Source organism: Salmo salar, chromosome 20, assembly GCF_965601325.2.
Source record: "Salmo salar chromosome 20, fSalSal1, whole genome shotgun sequence".
In the NCBI taxonomy this organism is placed as follows: Eukaryota; Metazoa; Chordata; class Actinopteri; order Salmoniformes; family Salmonidae; genus Salmo; species Salmo salar.
This window is the reverse complement of record NC_138310.1, coordinates 26,676,748-26,695,534: the sequence shown is the minus strand read 5'-3', so window position 1 is coordinate 26,695,534 and position 18,787 is coordinate 26,676,748. Positions and strand designations below refer to the sequence as shown.

Sequence of the window (18,787 nt, the reverse complement as noted above, 5' to 3'; positions counted from 1 at the left end):
TCAGCTAGAAGCAGGCAAGAGTGTTCAAGGTGGTATTGAATGTGTCACTATTCATAGGCTAGGTTGTAGCAACCTCATGATGGGTATAGGGAAAATGTGAGTATCACGTAACAGCCTAAACCTATAGATGTTACATTGAACTGGGTGAATAGAATATGAATGACAGTCATCCAATATGTTGTAATAGAAATAAGGCCATGCGCTCATAAACAGCACCGACCGCCACTGATGCCAAGGTATCCACTAACACATCAAGCTCCCTCTCTGCTTTCTTTCTGGGCTGATTACTATGTCACTGGTACACTATCTGAAATGCTCAGACTCAGCCCCTTCTCACTTTCACAGAGGTGTGTCCGACTGTGACGACATGATGATGACACATTACAATGGGTGGAAGCTGGGTGGTAGGCACCAGGATATTTGCAGTGACTCAGGGTAACAAGCCAGGGGGAGGGAAAGGCAGGATTGTGCCGCAGCCTCCCTGTTATACTGAGGCTCCCTTCCTCCCTCGCTTTTCTACCCCCTCATTTACTAGCAGCCTGAGCTCCTGGGTGACTTACCTGTGGAACTGGTCATGGAAACGATCACGATGTCCTTGCAGGGTGTCTGCTGGGAGACCTGAAATCCAGGACATGCAATAGACAAACTCACAAAAAATACTTTGAAACAAGTTGAGTCTAATTAAGTTAGCAAAGCGTAGTTTAGAGCAAGTAGACACATGGAACTACTATTAAGAATACTTTGCATGATATCACAACATGCAAAGAATCACATTTGTGATCTCCAGTTATTTTCCTCTCATTGATTAAACTACCAACGGGACATTAAAAACTAACATCTTATGCTTCACGGAGTCTTGGCTGAACGACGACATCAACAACATACAGCTGGCTGGTTATACGATGTACCGGCAAGATAGAACAGCGGCGTCTGGTAAGACAAGGGGTGGCAGTCTATGCACTTTTGTAAACTACAGCTGGTGCACAATATCTAAGGAAGTCTCGAGCTATTGCTCGCCTGAGGTAGAGTATCTCATGATAAGCTGTAGACCACACTACCTACCGAGAGAGTTTATCATCTGTATTCTGTATTTTTTGTAGCTGTTTACATACCACCACAGTCAGAAGCTGGCACTAAGACAGCATTGAATGAGCTGTATTCCACCATAAGCAAACAAGAAAATGCTCACCCAGAGGCGGCGCTCCTAGGAGCCGGGGACTTTAATGCAGGGAAACTTAAATCCGTTTTACCAAATTTCTATCAGCATGTTAAATGTGCAACCAGAGGAAAAAGACCTCTGGACCACCTATACTCCACATTTGGCAAATCTGACCACAATTCTATTCTCCTGATCCTGGTTAAAAGCAAACATTTAAGCAGGAAGCACCAGTGACTAGATCAATAAAAAAAAGTGGTCAGATGAAGCAGATGCTAAGCTACAGGACTGTTTGCTAGCACAGACTGGAATATGTTCCGGGATTCATCCGATGGCATTGAAGAGTACACCACATCAGTCACTGGCTTCATCAATAAGTGCATTGATGACGTCGCCCCCACAGTGACTGTACGTACATACCCCAACCAGAAGCCATGGATTACAGGCAACATCCACACTGACCTAAAGGCTAGAGCTGCCGCTGTCAAGGAGCAGGACTCTAACCCGGAAGCTTATAAGAAATCCTGCTATGCCCACCAACGAACCATCAAACAGGCAAAGCATCAATACAGTACTAAGATCGAATCATACTACACTGGCTCTGACGCTCGTCGGATGTGGCAGGGCTTGAAAACCATTACAGACTACAAAGGGAAGCACAACCGAGAGCTGCCCAGTGACACAAGCCTACCAGAGAAGCTAAACTACTTAAGCACACCAAGACAGTCGTGAAGAGGGCACGACAAAACCCATTCCCCTCTCAGGAGACTGAAAAGATTTGGCATGGGTCCTCAGATCCTCAAAAGGTTCTACAGCTGCACCATCGAGAGCATCCTGACTGGTTGCATCACTGCCTGGTATGGCAACTGCTCAGCATCTGACTGCAAGGCACTACAGTGGGTAGTGTGAATGAACGGCTCAGTACATCACTGGGGCCAAGCTTCTTGCCATCCAGGACCTCTATACCAGGCGGTGACAGAAGGCCCTAAAAATTGTCAAAGACTCCAGCCACCCTAGTCAGAAACTGTTCTCGCTGCTACCGCATGGCAAGCAGTACTGGAGAGTCTAGGTTCAAGAGGCTTCTAAACAGCTTCTACCCCCAAGCCATAAGACTCCTGAACATCTAGTCAAATGCATACCCAGACTATTTGCAGTGCCCCCCCCCCCCCCCCTTTACACCACTGCTACTCTCTGTTGTCATCTATGTAGTCACTTTAATAACTCTACCTACATGTACATACTCCCTCAAATAACCGTTGCCCCCGCACTTTGACTCTGTATCAGTCTCACCATTGTTATTTCACTGCTGCTCTTTAATTACTTGCCACTTTTATCTCTTATTCTTATCTGTATTTTTTTTAAACTGCATTGTTGGTTAGGGGCTCGTAAGTAAGCATTTCACTGTAAGGTTTACACCTGTTGTATTCGGCGCATGTGACTAATACAATTTGATGTTACAGTACATTTTGAAAAATATGTCATGCAGTTGAGATTAAGATGCCAACGTACAAGCGTGCAGCTTGAAGAGCAGCTTGACGGTGAAGTGGTAGAGGTGACTGCAGTCCTGAATGACCTGGATGAGGGGGGACAGGCGACACTGGCCTGACGTCAGCGTAGAGATGGCAATGGACGTGTTGAGCTGCCGGATCACTGCAGATCACACGCCAATGTATAACATATAACAAACACCACAATAAACAAACAATCTTTAAATGGGGAGGATTTGGTATCGCTGTCTTGCTTGGGTAAAACATCTTTCACTGTCACTAGTTCAGAAATACAGCACTTGGACAATGGCTCAGACATTTATGAATCACCCACTCTGTGGGTGGAAAACAGTTATCAGCAGATCTAGCAGTAGTGTGGGTAGATGTGTGAAAGCACAAGGCGGTTAGGAGCTCCCATGTTTCCTGAGTACAAGGTGCCCAGTTAGTCACAGAGGCAGGCAGGGTTGTTTACAGTTGTACTGTTTGTTTATACTTGTTCAGGATCACAGGCTGTGACAACATCCTGCAGGGCAGGGAGGTGCATAATGCAATTACAGCCAATCAGAAGAAAAACAAGGAATGTCCTCTAATAGCAAACATTTATAACCTATTTATAGGGTTTTGGTGAAATTACATGAGGGCCCTAATCATACTAAACAAAAAGTGGTTTAGAAATGTGTTTCCCTTAACTTTTGGGGGGATTAACTCACTCCCTCAACAGCAGAACAAGTGTGTGCTCACAAGTCTCTATTTAACTGGCCACTATCCTGTCCCTAGTCCATTTCAGGCACACAAACAGTTAATGGAAACAGACCCTGTACCTCAGGTTACCCATCCTTTGAGAGGTGGAGGTAGGTAGGTAGGAGAAAAGCGGAGGATTCTCACCTGTCTCAGCTAGCCTCAGCTCTGTATCCAGGTAATCAAACACTTCCACAGTGAGCTGGAACCTGCAGGAGTGAAGTCGATATCCCCCTTAGTAACACAAGGCTAATGGCTCCCTTAAGAAAAGAGCAGCTGGTTCTCTCCCTTGTCTCCACAGTTCTCAATCTACTTAAAATGGCAACAAAATGGTATGATGGCTTCCTTTGAATCAGAAAGCATGTTAAGTTTATATTTTATATCAATAATTTACTTCACTTGAGCTATGTCAATTAAATGTATTCACATTTGTATGACGTCCCTGTATGATATTCTGATAACTCCTTAACAGGAGAGGGAGTGCACCGTTAGAGTGCCAGGGATGTGTGGAGACTGTAGAGGGAGAAGTAAAGGAGAAGAGAACACACTCACACATTATTGATGTCTGTTCCTGCAACGCGCTCCAGAACCTCATCTGTTACTTCTAGGTTGGCTCGGATTTCAGAATGCTGCACAGAAGACAAAAGAATTGCAAAAATGATCCAACAATTCTTGTACATCATTTCTCAAGGATGGTACAACATTAGAAATATCTAATGATCTCACATGTAAATCATTTCAAATGGCATACATTGTTTGTTTAATTAAGTGGCATTTTGTGAAAGCACTTGTGGCAATGCATACAGTGGAAAGATTAGCCAATGTCTTCTTATGGTAAAGCATGCAGTCCCCCAAAATTGTAGAGCAGGGGTGTCAACTCATTTTGGCCGCGGGCCTTATTTCAGTCTTCACCGAGGTCTGAAGGGCCGCACATAAAAAGGATTATATTTCCTCTCTGTCAAAATGTACAGAAAACAGTTCTCTACCCATTGCTTTTGGAATTATCGATGCTACCTGACTGTCTAGCTTTCGTTTTGATGACTTTTATCAAGTCGGACAGAGTGAAGAGACAAAGGTCCATTATCATCTATAGACAGTTTTGATTTGGTTTTAGTCATTTCAATGTGGATTGAGATTGTTGTTTCCCAGAATTTTTATATAAATGTTTTAAATACGCAAACCACCCGTGGGCTGGATTGAATGGGCTCGGATCCGGCCCGCGAGCCTAGAGTTTGACACGTGCTATAGAGCAGGGGTATTTTAACTATTACTCAACGAGGTCAGGAGCCTGCTGGTTTTCTGTTCGACCTGATAATTCATTGCACCCACCTGGTGTCCCAGTTCTAAATCAGTCTGTGATTTGAGGGAACAATGAAAAAACACAGTGGAACTGGCTTTGAGGTCCAGAGTTGAGTTTGAGGGCTATAGAGGTTAGGCGTACCTTCACGTGGAACTCCATCTTCGTGCAGAGGAGCTTAGCATACAGAGCCACCAGCTGGCCATATCTGTCATGAAGGTTGCCCTGGAAACAAGAGTGAGCGAGCAACAAGCATTAAGCTGTGCTTTATTTGAACACAGCAAGAAAAATCTCCCATTCTAGCCTTTCCTCTCTAATCTGCAGCAGACAGATTAACCCTGCCTGCACAGGAAGCACAATTACTGTATGAGGGGGAAGATGATGTTTGAAAAGAGGATTTCAAAACATGTCCTGCATTTTTTCCTAAACTAAATCATTAAAGCAAGGGATTTTTCCCCATTTCAAGCCATCTGACATTACATTTCTTCGCACAAATGTATTCAAACTATTCAAGCACCCCTCAACAAAAACACAGCACAATCTCCAGACTCACCCATAGTTGCCCTGTTTCAACTATGTTACTGTGATGTCTCATGCAGTCCTGAAGGCTCTGGAGGGCAAAAAGGGGATAGATAAGGTCAATTCAATAATAGTATTGAAACAGTCACTCAATAATGTTCAATTATACAATTAACATTTCACCATTAAGCTAATTTGACTGGACTAATTACGGCCTGCGGTCCGCATAAAAACCTCCATGCTTGGGTCTCCCGAGTGGCGCAGCGGTCTAAGGCACCGCATTGCAGTGCTAGGGGCGTTACTACACACCCGGGTTCATTCCCGGGCTGTGCCACAACCCAGTCCCATAGGACGGTGCACAATTGGCCCAGTATCGTCCGGGTTAGGGGAGGGTTTGGCCGGTGGGGCTTAACTTGGCTCATCGTACTCTAGCGATTCCTTTTGGTGGGCCAGGTACCTGCAGGCTGACCCCAGTCACCAGTTGAACGGTGTTTCCTCTGACACATTGGTGCGGCTGGCTTCTGGGTTAAGCTAGCGGGTGTTAAGGAGCGAGGTTTGGCAGGTCACGTTTCGGAGGACGCATGATTCCACCTTGGCCTCTCCCGAGCCCGTTAGGGAGTTACAGCGATGAGTGAGTTTGTGAGCTCTGCTCAAAGCAATATTGCATTTTTATTTATTTTTTAATATACTATAGGCTACCAATTATGCAATATTTTCATCTAAGGTCTGTCTCAAATTTTCCACCTACAACCTGCACATGCATTTTCCTTTTGTCTCTCGCCATTTTTCTTTAGTATATATATATATATATATATATATATATATATATATATATATATATATATATATATATATATATATATATATATATATATATATATATATATATATAAACAGAAGCGCAGTTGTACTAGAGTGTATAGAGCAGGTCTTACGTTATGGTGGCCATCCCGCAGCACTTTGTGCACCACGTGGCAGAACTTCCAGCTGAGGATGGAGTTGCTGGACAAAGGGAGGCCCAAGGCATAGGACCAGAAAGTAAAGGCTCCCTTCTCTCTGTGGGTCCCCAGAATGATCCCTGTAGGGCCGTCAAGGAAGAGCCAAGAAGCAAAACACAAAGCCAAAATACTACCTCTCGTTCCCTCACATATTCTTTCATTTTCTCTTGCACGATGATAAAAATCACAGTATTTCCAATCTAAGGAGATTAAAATAAGCAATGTTTCCATCGATGCCTGCAACAGTAAAATATACTAGGTGGCTGTATAGCCTACATGATGGCAAATGTCAACTCTAAAAAGCAATTACCTTCTGCAGTACATTAACTCAACAACTCGAGTGGTTAAAAACAGCCCTGTTGGAAGACAGTGGGTTATCAGGAGTACAAAGTTTGGAGCAAATAATAGCAAAAGGTTCGCTGTTTCCAGTTTGGGGTTATATCGAAGGATACGGCGTGCATGTTTCTCTTTCACAGGCGCCTCATTGGAGTTGATGGCTTTGCTGATGCTGCTGAGCTGGAGGAGAGAGTAGAGAGAGAACAGGTTCAGGTCATAAGTCACTATGGCTACCGAACTACCACTCAGTGACAAAACAAAAACACATTTTAAAATGGGAGCTAGATTGAACTTGAGTACAAGACTTTCCAAAATGCGGAATTAATAAAAAAGAGCGCCATTTCTATAAACAAAATCAAATGTCAAAACAAGACACTTGAATAATGAACTAGCACTTTATACAAATAAAAGCCATACTGATCATCCCTTTACCTGGTTTTATTTTAGGGCCACACCACCATGCCAATCTATGTCCCCGGTTAGTGTACAGTATATTCATGTACAGAATAGTCAGATGACCCAGGAGAGAGGGAGTGATAGGTTGTGTTCACTAGATGTGTGATCAGCAAGTCTCCACACACCCATACTATCAGGTGGAATGGTAGCAGTTGACAAGGCAACCCTTGTTTCAACAGCACAGAGGGAGGGAGTAGTCTTTTAAACACAACAAAGGCTACTGATAAGCCATAGTGTGTTATGAAATACAAGGCCAGAGAAGAGTTGTACTGGAGATGCTGAGAATACAGCAGATTGCATTGTGACAGAATCAGAAAAATGATTGTGTATGTTTACATGCAGAGGCTCGTGTAATAAGGGTTCAATAACCCCTCTGTTTTTCCTTCATTAGGCTACCGTGAGTAAAGTAGACTGAACAAGCCCATAGGCTTCTGTTCCATTTACTTTGGTGTGTGCATTTTTTTTAAACGCAAGCTTACAGCATTCCAAACGTAATTGCCGGATCCCTGCATTAGAGGAATTACAATACCTGTCAAAATGAGCCTTCCTATCAGTTGAAACCCTACATGCTACCAAAACACTACATGCATCAGGGCAACCTATCTACATGTTATGCTGTGGATAATGACAATGGAGGAAAGAGACATGTCGTCACCAGCAACACAGAGCAAGTGTCCTGGCCCTCGGGCAACTAGGCTAACAGGTAGAACAAGTCCAAGTGAATGGAGGGAGGAAGGGAGAGAAGCAGATCGTCAGAGCTAGGTCTCAACACTTTCCTCAATGTGGTTATGTACACTACATAGGCTTGGCCCGTCACTGTTAAAGGCATAGTTAGTAACGCTAGAGGATAAGGGAACGCTCTGAATCCAAAACATAACAAGCATGTGACCTCTGATAGAAATAACAGTGTGTTTTTAGCCAGTCTTATCATAGTAACCCTCAGTCTAAACTTGTCCTTACATAAGATCTGCATTGAATCTTCAACAGTTCTGAGAACAAGCTATATTTTGCCTGACCCATACAGACCCACTGAAGACTAGCGCAACCGATTGTAATTAATAAATGAGGGAAATAAGTGTAAAATATCACATTTCTCTAGCCGACTAGTTCAGATAATCCTGTCACATATCTCCAGACTCGACGGCGGGTAGGAGCAAGCGCAACAAATAATGGACTACCATAGCATTCCTCACAACACAAGAACACGGAAGCATTGGCCAATAGCTCCTCATTCTGAGACCACAGCAGGTGAAAAGGACAAGATGATGGAGGAGGTCAAAAGCTCTGGAGCCCCTGCTCACTCACAGCCTGCTGTTCCATTTCAGTTCAACTAATTACATAACTGACTAATCCAGTTCGCAGTAACATGCATGAGCTGTTATGGTTCATTTATACAGATTCTCTGGTACTATCCCAGCCTCTCTCTCACCCCACTTCCCCCTCAATAACCCACAGAAAAGAGACAATGGTATGCTACACTGTGCAGGGGCAAATGTATGGCTGTATCTTCAGTGCTAGTCAAAAGTTTGGACACCCCTACTCATTTAAGGGGTTTTATTTATTTTTACTATTTTCTACATTGTAGAACAATCGTGAAGACATCAACACATGTGGAATCATGAAGTAACTAAAGAAAGTGTTAAAACAAATCTAAATAGATTTTAGATTCTTCAAAGAAGCCACCCTTTTGCTTGATGACAGCTTTGCACACTTGGCATTTTCTCAACCAGCTTCACCTGGAATGCTTTTCCAACAGTCTTGAAGGAGTTCCCAAATATGCTGAGCACTTGTTGGCTGCTTTTCCTTCTCTGCGGTCCAACTCATCCGAAACCATCTCAATTGGGTTGAGGTCAGGTAATTGTGGAGGCCAGGTCATCTGATGCAGCACTCCATCACTCTCCTTCTTGGTCAAATAGCCCTTACACAGCCAGGTGGTGTGTTTTGGGTCATAGTCCCACTATCATTTGTTTTTTAACAGGACAAAGTGCAAACCAGATGGGATGGTGTATCGCTGCAGAATGCTGTGGTAGCCATGTTGGTTAAGTGTGCCTTGAATTCTAAATAAATCACTGACAGTGTCATCAGCCAAACACACCCACACCATGACATCACCACTTCCATGCTTCACGCTGGGAACTACACATGGAGATCATCCGTCCACCTACTCTGTTTCTCACAAAGACACGGCAGTTAGAACCAAAAATCTCACATTTGGACTCATCAGACCACAGGTCAGATTTCCACTGGTCGAATGTCCAATGCACGCGTTTCTTAGGCCAAGCAAGTCTCTTCTTCGTATTGGTGTCCTTTTAGTAATGGTTTCTTGCAATTAGACCATGAAGGCCTGATCCATGCGGTCTCCTCTGAACAGCTGATGTTGAGATGTGTCTGAAGCATTTATTTGGGCTGCAATTTCTGAGGCAGAGGCAACTCTGGGTCTTCCTTCCTTTCCTGTGGTGGTCTGAAGTTCTTGAAATGTTCCGGATTGACTGACCTTCATGTCTTAAAGTAATGATGGACTGTCGTTTCTCTTTGCTTATTTGAGCTGTTCTTGCCATAATATGGACTTGGTCTTTTACCAAATAGGGCTATCTTCTGTATACCACCCTTACCTTGTCACAACAACTGATTGGCTCAAATGCATTAAGAAGGAAAGAAACTCCACAAATTAACTTTTAACAAGGCACACCTGTTAACCTCTTTGGGCTGGGGGTCAGTATTTTCACGTTCGGACGAAAAGCGTGCCCAGAGTAAACTGCCTGCTACTCAGGCCCAGAAGCTAAGATATGTATATTATTAGTTGATTTGGATAGAAAACACTCTGAAGTTTCTAAAACTGTTTGAATGATGTCTGAGTACAACAGAACTCATATGGCAGGCGAAAACCTGAGAAAAATCCAACCAGGAAGTGGGAAATCTGAGGTTTGTAGTTTTTCAAGTCCTTGCCTATCCAATATACAGTGTACATTTGGTCAGATTGCACTTCCTACGGCTTCCACTAGATGTCAACAGTCTTTAGAAGTTGTTTCGGGCTTCTATTGTGAAAGGGGAGCGAATAAGAGCACTCTAAGCAGATGGCCCAGGTGAACGCCTTTAGTTTAGTCACGCACGCGGCCGTAACTAAAATAATGGCTGACTGCCAGACACCTGACTGAAACAGCTCTTATTCGCTCCCCATTAGCAGTAGAAGCCTGAAACAATGTTCTAAAGACTGTTGACATCTAGTGGAAGCCGTAGGAAGTGCAATATGACCCCATATTGTTCCTGGCTGTTGTCGAGGTGGGACGCTAGCGTCCCACATATCCCAGAGAGGTTAATTGAAATGCATTCCAGGTGACTACCTCATGAAGCTGGTTGAGACAATGCCAAGAATGTACAAAGCTGTCATCAAGGCAAAGGGTGGCTACTTTGAAGAATTTCAAATATATTTTGATTTTTTTAACACTTTTTTGGTTACTACATGATTCCATTTGTGTTATTTCAAAGTTTTGATGTCTTCACGATTGTTCCACAATGTAGAAAATAGTATAAAAAAAAAAAAGAAAACCCCTTGAATGAGTACGTGTGTCCAAAATTTTGACTGGTACTGCACACACACACAGTTAGCCACTCAATCGCAAAAGAATCCCACAAACACAGGCTCAAACAGACCAACACACATTTTTACTTCACCCTCTGGCTGTATATACACAGTGATATACATTCACTCACTCTGGTATTTACATGACATTTCTTCCTAGAATGCACACATACATCTTATCGTAAACACAGGGAGGGAGGAATACAATCCTCACATTTATCGGATATCCGAGGCAGGCCTGTCAAAATTGGCCAGCAATCCCACAAATGCATAAAGACTTCATTTAGTTAGTGAAACTCTGGAGACACCACAACCTACCAACCTCCCCCTCTACCAAAACACATAGTCACTAAACAAAGCACAGAGGGGCTACTGTGCGCTTAAGGGGACCACTCAGAGCAGGGGTAGAGTTGGAGAAAAAAAGAGAAAGATAGGGGTGTCCTGGTTAATGAAGAACCCTTCTTGTGAGGCTACTGCTAGTGCTACCCCCCTTGGCTTAGGGGGCCAGAGCAAGTGGTGGGTTGGATTAGGGATGGACAAGGTTATTTGAATATCCAAACAGACGTTAGTATTCGATAACTTGGGAGAGTATACTTAGCTTTGTCTAAAATGAAATATGTGACATTGCTACATAGCCTACAAGGATAGACCATTACACTCATCATTTTTATAAAACAGTTTTATGACAGTTATGAGTGTGCCCCATAAAAAAGATGCACTGGTTGCCTACACAAGTTTCACGTGTAGCTTATTGTTATTGTCGTCAATCAAAGTGGTGCTACAGTCAGCGGTTCCATGTGTAGCAAGTGAAGTGCAGTGGTGGAAAAAGTACCCAACAGTCATACTTAAAGATACCTTAATAGAAAATCACTCAAGTAAAAGTAAGTCACCCAGTAAAATAGTACTTGAGTAAAAGTCTAAAAGTATTTGGTTTGAAATATACTTAAGTAACAAAAGTAAATGTAATTTCTAAAATATGCTTAAGTATCAAAAGTATAAATCATTACACATTCCTTATATTAAGCAAACCAGATGGCACCATTCTTGTTTTTATATTTACGAACATAACTACATGACAACACTCAGACATAATTTACAAACAAAACATTTGTGTTTAGTGAGTCCGCCAGGTCAGAGGCAGTAGGGATGTTCTCTTGATGTTGATAAGTGTGAGAATACGACAATTTTCCTGTCCTGCTAAGTAATCGTACTTTTGGGTGTCAGAGAAAATGTATGGAGTAAAAAGTACATTATTTTCTTTAGGAATGTTGTGGAGTAAAAGTTGTCAAAAATACCAAAAAATACCAAGTCCAGATACCCCCCAAAAATACTTAAGTACTTCACACCACTGGTGAAGTGGGAGATTTCTAATCAATGCCGAATGGAATTAAAATTACAGAATTGGATAACTGAGAAGGAGTAGGCTACAATGATCAACCATGAATGGAGTTGTTTTAGACATTGAACAGGGAAGCACAGCAAAATAGCCTCAATTAGCCTTGCTACTTTAGCTAGCTAGCTTCTTTACAATGATTTGATTCAGTCAAGACGGGTACTACCAGATGGTATGATAGCTAACGTATGGCAGCAACAAATTTGTCTAACTGGAGCGAGTCATTTTGGCTACTTTCTTCCTCCCTCCATGCCACAGACTGTCACATCGCCCCCTGCTCCTTTTGCCCCTCCCCCACCCCCTGCTGAAACAAAATGAAGTTGAAAAAAATATATTTTATTTAAAAAATGTATTTCGACTATCCGGATATCCAAAACAATATCATGAATACTGAAATAATTTCGAAATGCCCATCCCTAGGTTGGAGGGGTGCTGGACAATGAGGGGTTTGTGGGAGGAGGAAGGCCCGTCAGCTGGGATAGAAGATTGGATTTGATGGGGGCCACATTCTGGCACACAGCGCCTGGCACAGAGGCCTCAACAGATGGCCATAGAGCAGCATGGCTGCAGGGAGGCTCCATAATACATTCAAACTGACTGTCACTCAGAGGAGAGATCGAGACGGGGGTAAGGGAGTGTGTGGGAGAAAGGAAGCAAGAGGGAAGGGGGATCATTGTTACACTAACCTGATCAGAGACTGCTTACAGTGCATAGTCCAGTAAAGTGTGAGCAATGCAATTTACAGAACTGCTTGAAGTCTAGAATTGAAGGTTGGCAATGTCACAAACCAACAAAAGACCTACCCTGTCTCCCACTGGCACACTCCCTCAATTTACTCCCTCATTCATACAAAGAAACAAATACCATTAAACAGTGGTGTAAAGTACTTAAAGGACAATTCCATCCCAAAACAATGTTCTGGTATTTGTTTCATTAGTCCATTGTTGACACAGTCCCAAAATGTTTCCTTGTCAGCAATCAAGTTAAGATATGTTTCAAGGTAACTTTCAAAATACAGAAATCTTCCCCTTATGATGCAAAATGCATGCTTAATATAAGGAATGTGAAATTATTAGCACTTTTTCTTTTGATAATAAAGCATATTTTAGCAATTACACTTACTTCCAATACTTAAGTATATTTAAAAACAAATACTTCTAAACTTTTGCTCAAGTACAATTTTACTGGGTGACTTTCACTTGAGTAATTTTCTATTAAAAAAGGTCTTTACTTTTACTCAAGTATGACTTTTTCCACCACTGCCATTGAAACTTTCAAACAGCAATGCTTTAAGAAGGTCAGGAAGGTGTATATTCATCTGGTTGGCCACAGGAGAAAATAGACTTAACTATGATCTAAGTGGGCCACAGACAGTCTGACGCTATTTAGCTGTTCGACAGATACAACATTGAACCTGGACCCAAAACATAAGTCTTAATCCCCCAATTGAGGGAGAGGTAGTTGTAGGGAGAGAGAGGGAGTGATGAGCCCAGCCTAATCCCTGAACTCACACCACACACACACACACACACACACACACACACACACACACACACACACACACACACACACACACACACACTGCTTCAACCCTCCCATCCCTGTTCCCTCCTTTCTTACCTTGTCATCTTCTCCCTTCTTGCCTTTCAACAGTGTGTCTATGTGCTTGGACATCACTGCCAGGAAGACTATAGCTGGCAGAGACACAGCAGCAACACGTCTAGTGTACTCCACACTGGGCAGTCAGTCAGGTGCCCTGCAGTGACTAGTTATTGCAGTTCTTTATCAGCTTAATTCAACAGACTGTTGCTGTCGCTCTGGTTGTCAAGGTCAGACACATACCCAAGCACCACACAACTGCCACTATTAATGCTGTTAAACTAGTGTAAACACACTGCTAATGAGGCTGAACGCATTGTCTGGTTATGTTAGCATTCACTAGTCTAGCACTAATTCACTGGGAGTGGTGAGAAGCAGAGTAAGGTGCTGATGATAGCAAGAGGCCAACTCGGTCACCAACAAATTGCAGTTCAAATGCATCAAGGAATACATTGAATTTCTCCTTTATCCAACACTACATTGTTTAGAGGCAAACAGGAAACTGGATAGAGGAATTTGGGGTGTTTAGATAAGTTGTTATATCAAACCACTTTGATTGTGAAAAACAGACTTCACTGTTATCACTTGGAAAGATTATCAACATAAAAAAAGTGACATTTCAACAAGTTTGAATTATCATTCTCACAACATCAAATACTAGCTGTTTTCATAGAACACCCTTTTAATGGCTTTTCTGGAAACCTACTGGAAATGTCCCCATTGTGTTCAATTTCTCCTTGTCTCCTGCTTTGCCTCCCAGGCAGCACAACAATAGCTGGCTCAGTCACTTACAGTGTTGATACAGACAGAAACCTGAGCCGCAACTGGACTAGCCCTTCCTGCCTTTGATGAAACGACTTTGTCCTCGCCCCTGCTGATTCTTCTCCTTAGCCTGACATCCTACACGGATATCTTGGTGACAAAATTGAAGATTTCGACAGTGGACACAAATGACTTGCCATTGCTTCAAACCCTCCTACAATAGTTGGATATTAAGGGGAGTGTTCTGTGCTGTAGAGACACTTCCTCTCTCGGACAACAAGCCTGTGAGATTGAGAGGTGGTTTGGGTTAGGTCTTGCACACACCCACTCAAGGGAGGCAGAAGTCTAATACTGCCACCCTGGCAGGTAGCCTAGTGGTTAGAGTGTTGGACTAGTAACCGAAAGGTTGCAAGATCGAAACCCTGAGCTGACAAGGTAAAAATCTGTTGTTCTGCCCCTGAACAAGGCAGTTAACCCACTGTTCCTAGGCCGTCATTGTAAATAAGAATTTGTTCTTAACGGACTTGCCTAGTTAAATAAAGATAAAATAAATAATGACCATAAGCAAAATGTTTGAATGCTTTGCTGTTCTCAGAGGCCTAGAGAGAGGCTGTGTTTACACTCAGCCGCTCCCTTCCCCCAGCCCTCTCTCATGGGCACTGAGGCATCTGAAATGATGGAGAGCCAACTCTCTCACACAAACCCACACACACAGTGAGTGTGTGAACAACAGGTGCTTTGTGGGACATCTGACCTTGGTAGGGAGGTCAACACAGATAAAACTAAAGAGGAATGGGGTGCAACATTAGACCTACAGTAGACCCCAGAATCAGCAGAATTCTACAGGTCAATGGCAAGAACTAGATCCATCATGTAATGCAGTATTGAATGAATAGCAAGTATAGCAGTGCCTTCTTATATCTTTCCAGTTACGTACCTTTGATGACTGGGATAGAGCTACACTATTGTGCTGTACATTAGGCTAGATTTGTTAACTGTCAAAGTAGCGTAGAAACCAAATTTGGGAGGGGGGTCAGTAAGCCAAGCACACAGACTTCGGGCAGCTTTATATGGATGGTAAAGTACTGCAGCACAGCGACTCTGCAGCACCCTCTATGGAAAGACAATATGGTGGAGCTGCCTGTCCTTGGAATTGAGTTGAGTACCTGGACATTGTAGCATGTTACATAACGGTCTCTACATTTGCACTGTCATATCAGGAGTTGACTGTCACAAGCTGACAGTTAACTGAGACAGGTCAAGTAGACCATAGATTGGGAAGGAAAAACAAGGCTAACTCAGGACAGCAGTACAAAGGGCCTGACTAATGTCTGGACATAATGCCAGTCACTGTTTGGGTGTAACATCTGTCAGGTTCTCATGTCTATGGCAGCGCTGACCAGCGCATGTGCCAAGGGCATGTGACTGCGCCTCTGATATGATCTGATGTGCTTATCTTTGCCGGATTTAAACATTCAGTTTACAATGCAGTCAAAGGGACCACACAATCTCTCTCGCCCACTCCTTCCTCCATCCAGCCAGCCAAAGGAATTGGTTTCCTCTTTCTCATTGATTCAGTTTAGTATCATCACTGCCTAACTTTGTCTGGCTGACCTTGTGTGAATATAATAGGCTCTGTATTTTTGCATCAATCGAAGGCACAAGGAGATGGCAGAGATTTCTCTTGCCTCATGCCAGGGTCACAATGTGTTGACAGTTTGCTTTCTGCTGGTTGTCCAGTCATTTCCGATGGAGGAGACCAGCAGTTTACAATGTTATTTCAACTTCGGTTCTGCATTTGCCATTTGTTGATCCATCCACAGGAAGTTAATTTCAAAGCTACTTCGTACTATTTCAATACACTAAGAGCAAGGAATTCTGGACAAGGTAGCCAAACAAAACCTTTAGTTTAACATGATAGGCTTTATATTAAGAGCCAGGACTTCACTGAGAGGCAGACACTCATTTAAAGGATTCAATGTATTGCCAATTAGCTCCCCGGTAGTAAGTAAATGACACTGAAGGCAGAAAAATAAAATAAAAAAAAGGTAAAAATACAAATTATTTTCTAAAATGTTTCAACAAAAAAGGTCTACCACTGATGACGTCATAAACATGACCTATAGCTCCCAGACTGTGTGAAGGAGTGTCCTTTTGTAAGAAATTCTTTGGAAATAGATGATTATTCATTGTTGGATGATGGTAATGGTGATGATACAGTTAAAAGTTATGGACAGTAAGACATCTCTATCCAAAAATGCATACATAGCTGATCAATGTAAAGTTATTAGGCCTAAATCTCAAGGGAGGTCATTTATTCTCCGGTTTGCAATCAAATATTTATCACAGACAACCACAGGGACTAACAGCTGATTCAATGGCATACGGGACTTTCCATTAGCCTCTAAAGTAAAATCGTCAACATATTTACTGTGAGTAATGTTTCGACCATCCGGGGTCCCATAGGCCTATCAAATTAGGAACTCAGGTGATGGGCCAGGTGCGGATTTTGCATCAAAACGTTTTCAATAGGAGCAGAATATTACAGTTCACAAGCTAACGTTCTTATTTTCGTGTGCGCAAATAACAAATACGTTCGATAAATTAAAGGCCTCACATGCTATTTGAAACACTGTTTGTTATCATAAAGCACCTAAACAAACAGCTATGAACCGCAAATTCTACCACCGCCACCACCAGGGTATTCATATTTACCTGCTGCTTATCAAAATGTTCCCTCTCAGCACCTAAATTCGTTTCGATCCTTTTGGTTTTCACCCTTGAAGGCACCTGTCGTATGGAATTCATCCTCACGTCTTGGCACCAGACGAAATTCTTACTGGATCTTCGACGATATGGAATGTTTGTAACAAATACCCGCTATTGAGGAAAATTGACGATTATAAAACAGTCAAAGTAAGACACTCCTTGTCGTTTTTGGTAGAAGCAACGCGCGAACAACCGGTTCGGCGTCCACGAGTGGCATTTGTAGGCAGCGAACTCAATGGCGAGATCACAGCCAGAGGAGGAAAACGCGAAATGAAGGCTATGTTTGCTGTACGTGGAGCCTCGTCTACCGAAGGATAGTACAGTAGCTCGCACATAGCAAATCGGGGGGAACCCATGCGCCAGGGAAGCTGTTGACGTCACTCATGCGGTACTGAAAGGACGGGATTATTTTCTACTCCACCTGAAACGTTGTTATAAAGGCTGTAGAGCTTTTGTTACGGTATAGCAGGCTACCTACCGTTCAGAACCAGCATTTTCCCACATAGAAAATATTTTAAAATAGTTCAATGCATTATTTGTTGCATGCTTGTTATGATCATATTTTATTATGATAATAAAGAAAACAATCCGGATGAGGTGAACTTGATGTATTTTTTCCACCACTACAGTGCAATCCATTATCCATCTGATTTTGTGCTTTTGCCTGTATTATGATAGTAACCACAAAGGAAGGGACTACAGGCTGGATAATGGCGCATATGGCCTAATAAAATGCTTTTTGGCCTTACAAGGTGCAATGGGCTAATTGAGGTGCTTGGAACAGAGTAATGTATGCTTGCCATGTAGCCAACAACGCTCTTCAGGCACGGCCACATCAATGCAAAAGCAAATTCTACCCATCTAACACAGCTACATACATTTACTTAATTTGCTTATCATAGCCTACCCTTATGGGCCTGTCCTGTGAGTACACAGCAGCATATGTGGGTAGGCCACCTCTCATCCCATTGTTTTGGAAACAGCCTGTCTGCTCTTTTCATTGTGGGATGACATTTAACAGCACCCTCATCACTGCAAGCGGGGAATGACCAGCAACTACTATAGCCAAGAAGCTAAGTTAGATCAAGTCAGCATAAAAGTTAAAGTGAAAAGTGTCAATATGCAGATTTTGTCCTACTTTTGTCAAACTTGAGAACCACAATGCTTAAGCTAAGAATGCTATTTTCTGTGTGTAAATAAAAGGGGAGGCACTTGTAAAATCATTGCCTGCTTTTAGGTCGACAGGATTAAAACAGGGAATGGATGTATCAGAAAATGAATCTTAAACCCAGAGAGAAGCCGAGGTGAAGGATTACAATAGGACAGTGCACTCAATGACACTCGAGAAAATGAATATGGAATATGGATAACAGTAGGCCTAAATGCAGCTCAACAGTTCACCAGGTAATTTAAAGGAGGAAGAAAAAAAACGATGTAATATAAAACAACCCATCAAATGTAGATGAAAAACTACAGCTTTATAAAAAAAAAGAAGCTTACAAAGACTACAAGATCAGTTTGATCAAGATAGCCAAACACCAGAGAATTTACTGTCACTGTTTGTAGTCTGGGATATGTTGTAATAACAGGGGAAGGAAATTAAAATGACTTGATGAACACCATAGGAGAAGCTAGTACAATGTTGAATATGAACCATTCTAGAAAAATATGAGTGTCATCCTGTATACTATGATTGT

General features: G+C 42.5%; 1 protein-coding gene across 3 annotated transcripts in view; it reads right to left on the bottom strand.

Annotated features, from left to right (window-relative positions):
• hip1rb (huntingtin interacting protein 1 related b) overlaps positions 1-17,421 on the bottom strand; it is a 35,475-nt gene extending 18,054 nt beyond the window's left edge. The window contains exons 1-9 of one of the 3 annotated variants that reach the window (XM_014161308.3): positions 17,037-17,421; positions 6,648-6,711; positions 6,133-6,275; positions 5,232-5,288; positions 4,823-4,903; positions 3,934-4,010; positions 3,529-3,590; positions 2,666-2,806; positions 561-618 (exon numbers count right to left, since the gene is read on the bottom strand). In XM_014161308.3, the coding sequence (XP_014016783.1) occupies positions 561-618; positions 2,666-2,806; positions 3,529-3,590; positions 3,934-4,010; positions 4,823-4,903; positions 5,232-5,288; positions 6,133-6,275; positions 6,648-6,711; positions 17,037-17,129 (776 nt within the window). In that variant the 5' untranslated portion in view covers positions 17,130-17,421. Of the gene's footprint in view, positions 1-560; positions 619-2,665; positions 2,807-3,528; positions 3,591-3,933; positions 4,011-4,822; positions 4,904-5,231; positions 5,289-6,132; positions 6,276-6,647; positions 6,712-13,580; positions 13,713-17,036 lie in introns of those variants that run through there. The other 2 variants (XM_014161307.3, XM_045703135.2) reach the window with 2 other exon arrangements.
• Positions 17,422-18,787: the final 1,366 nt, after the last annotated feature.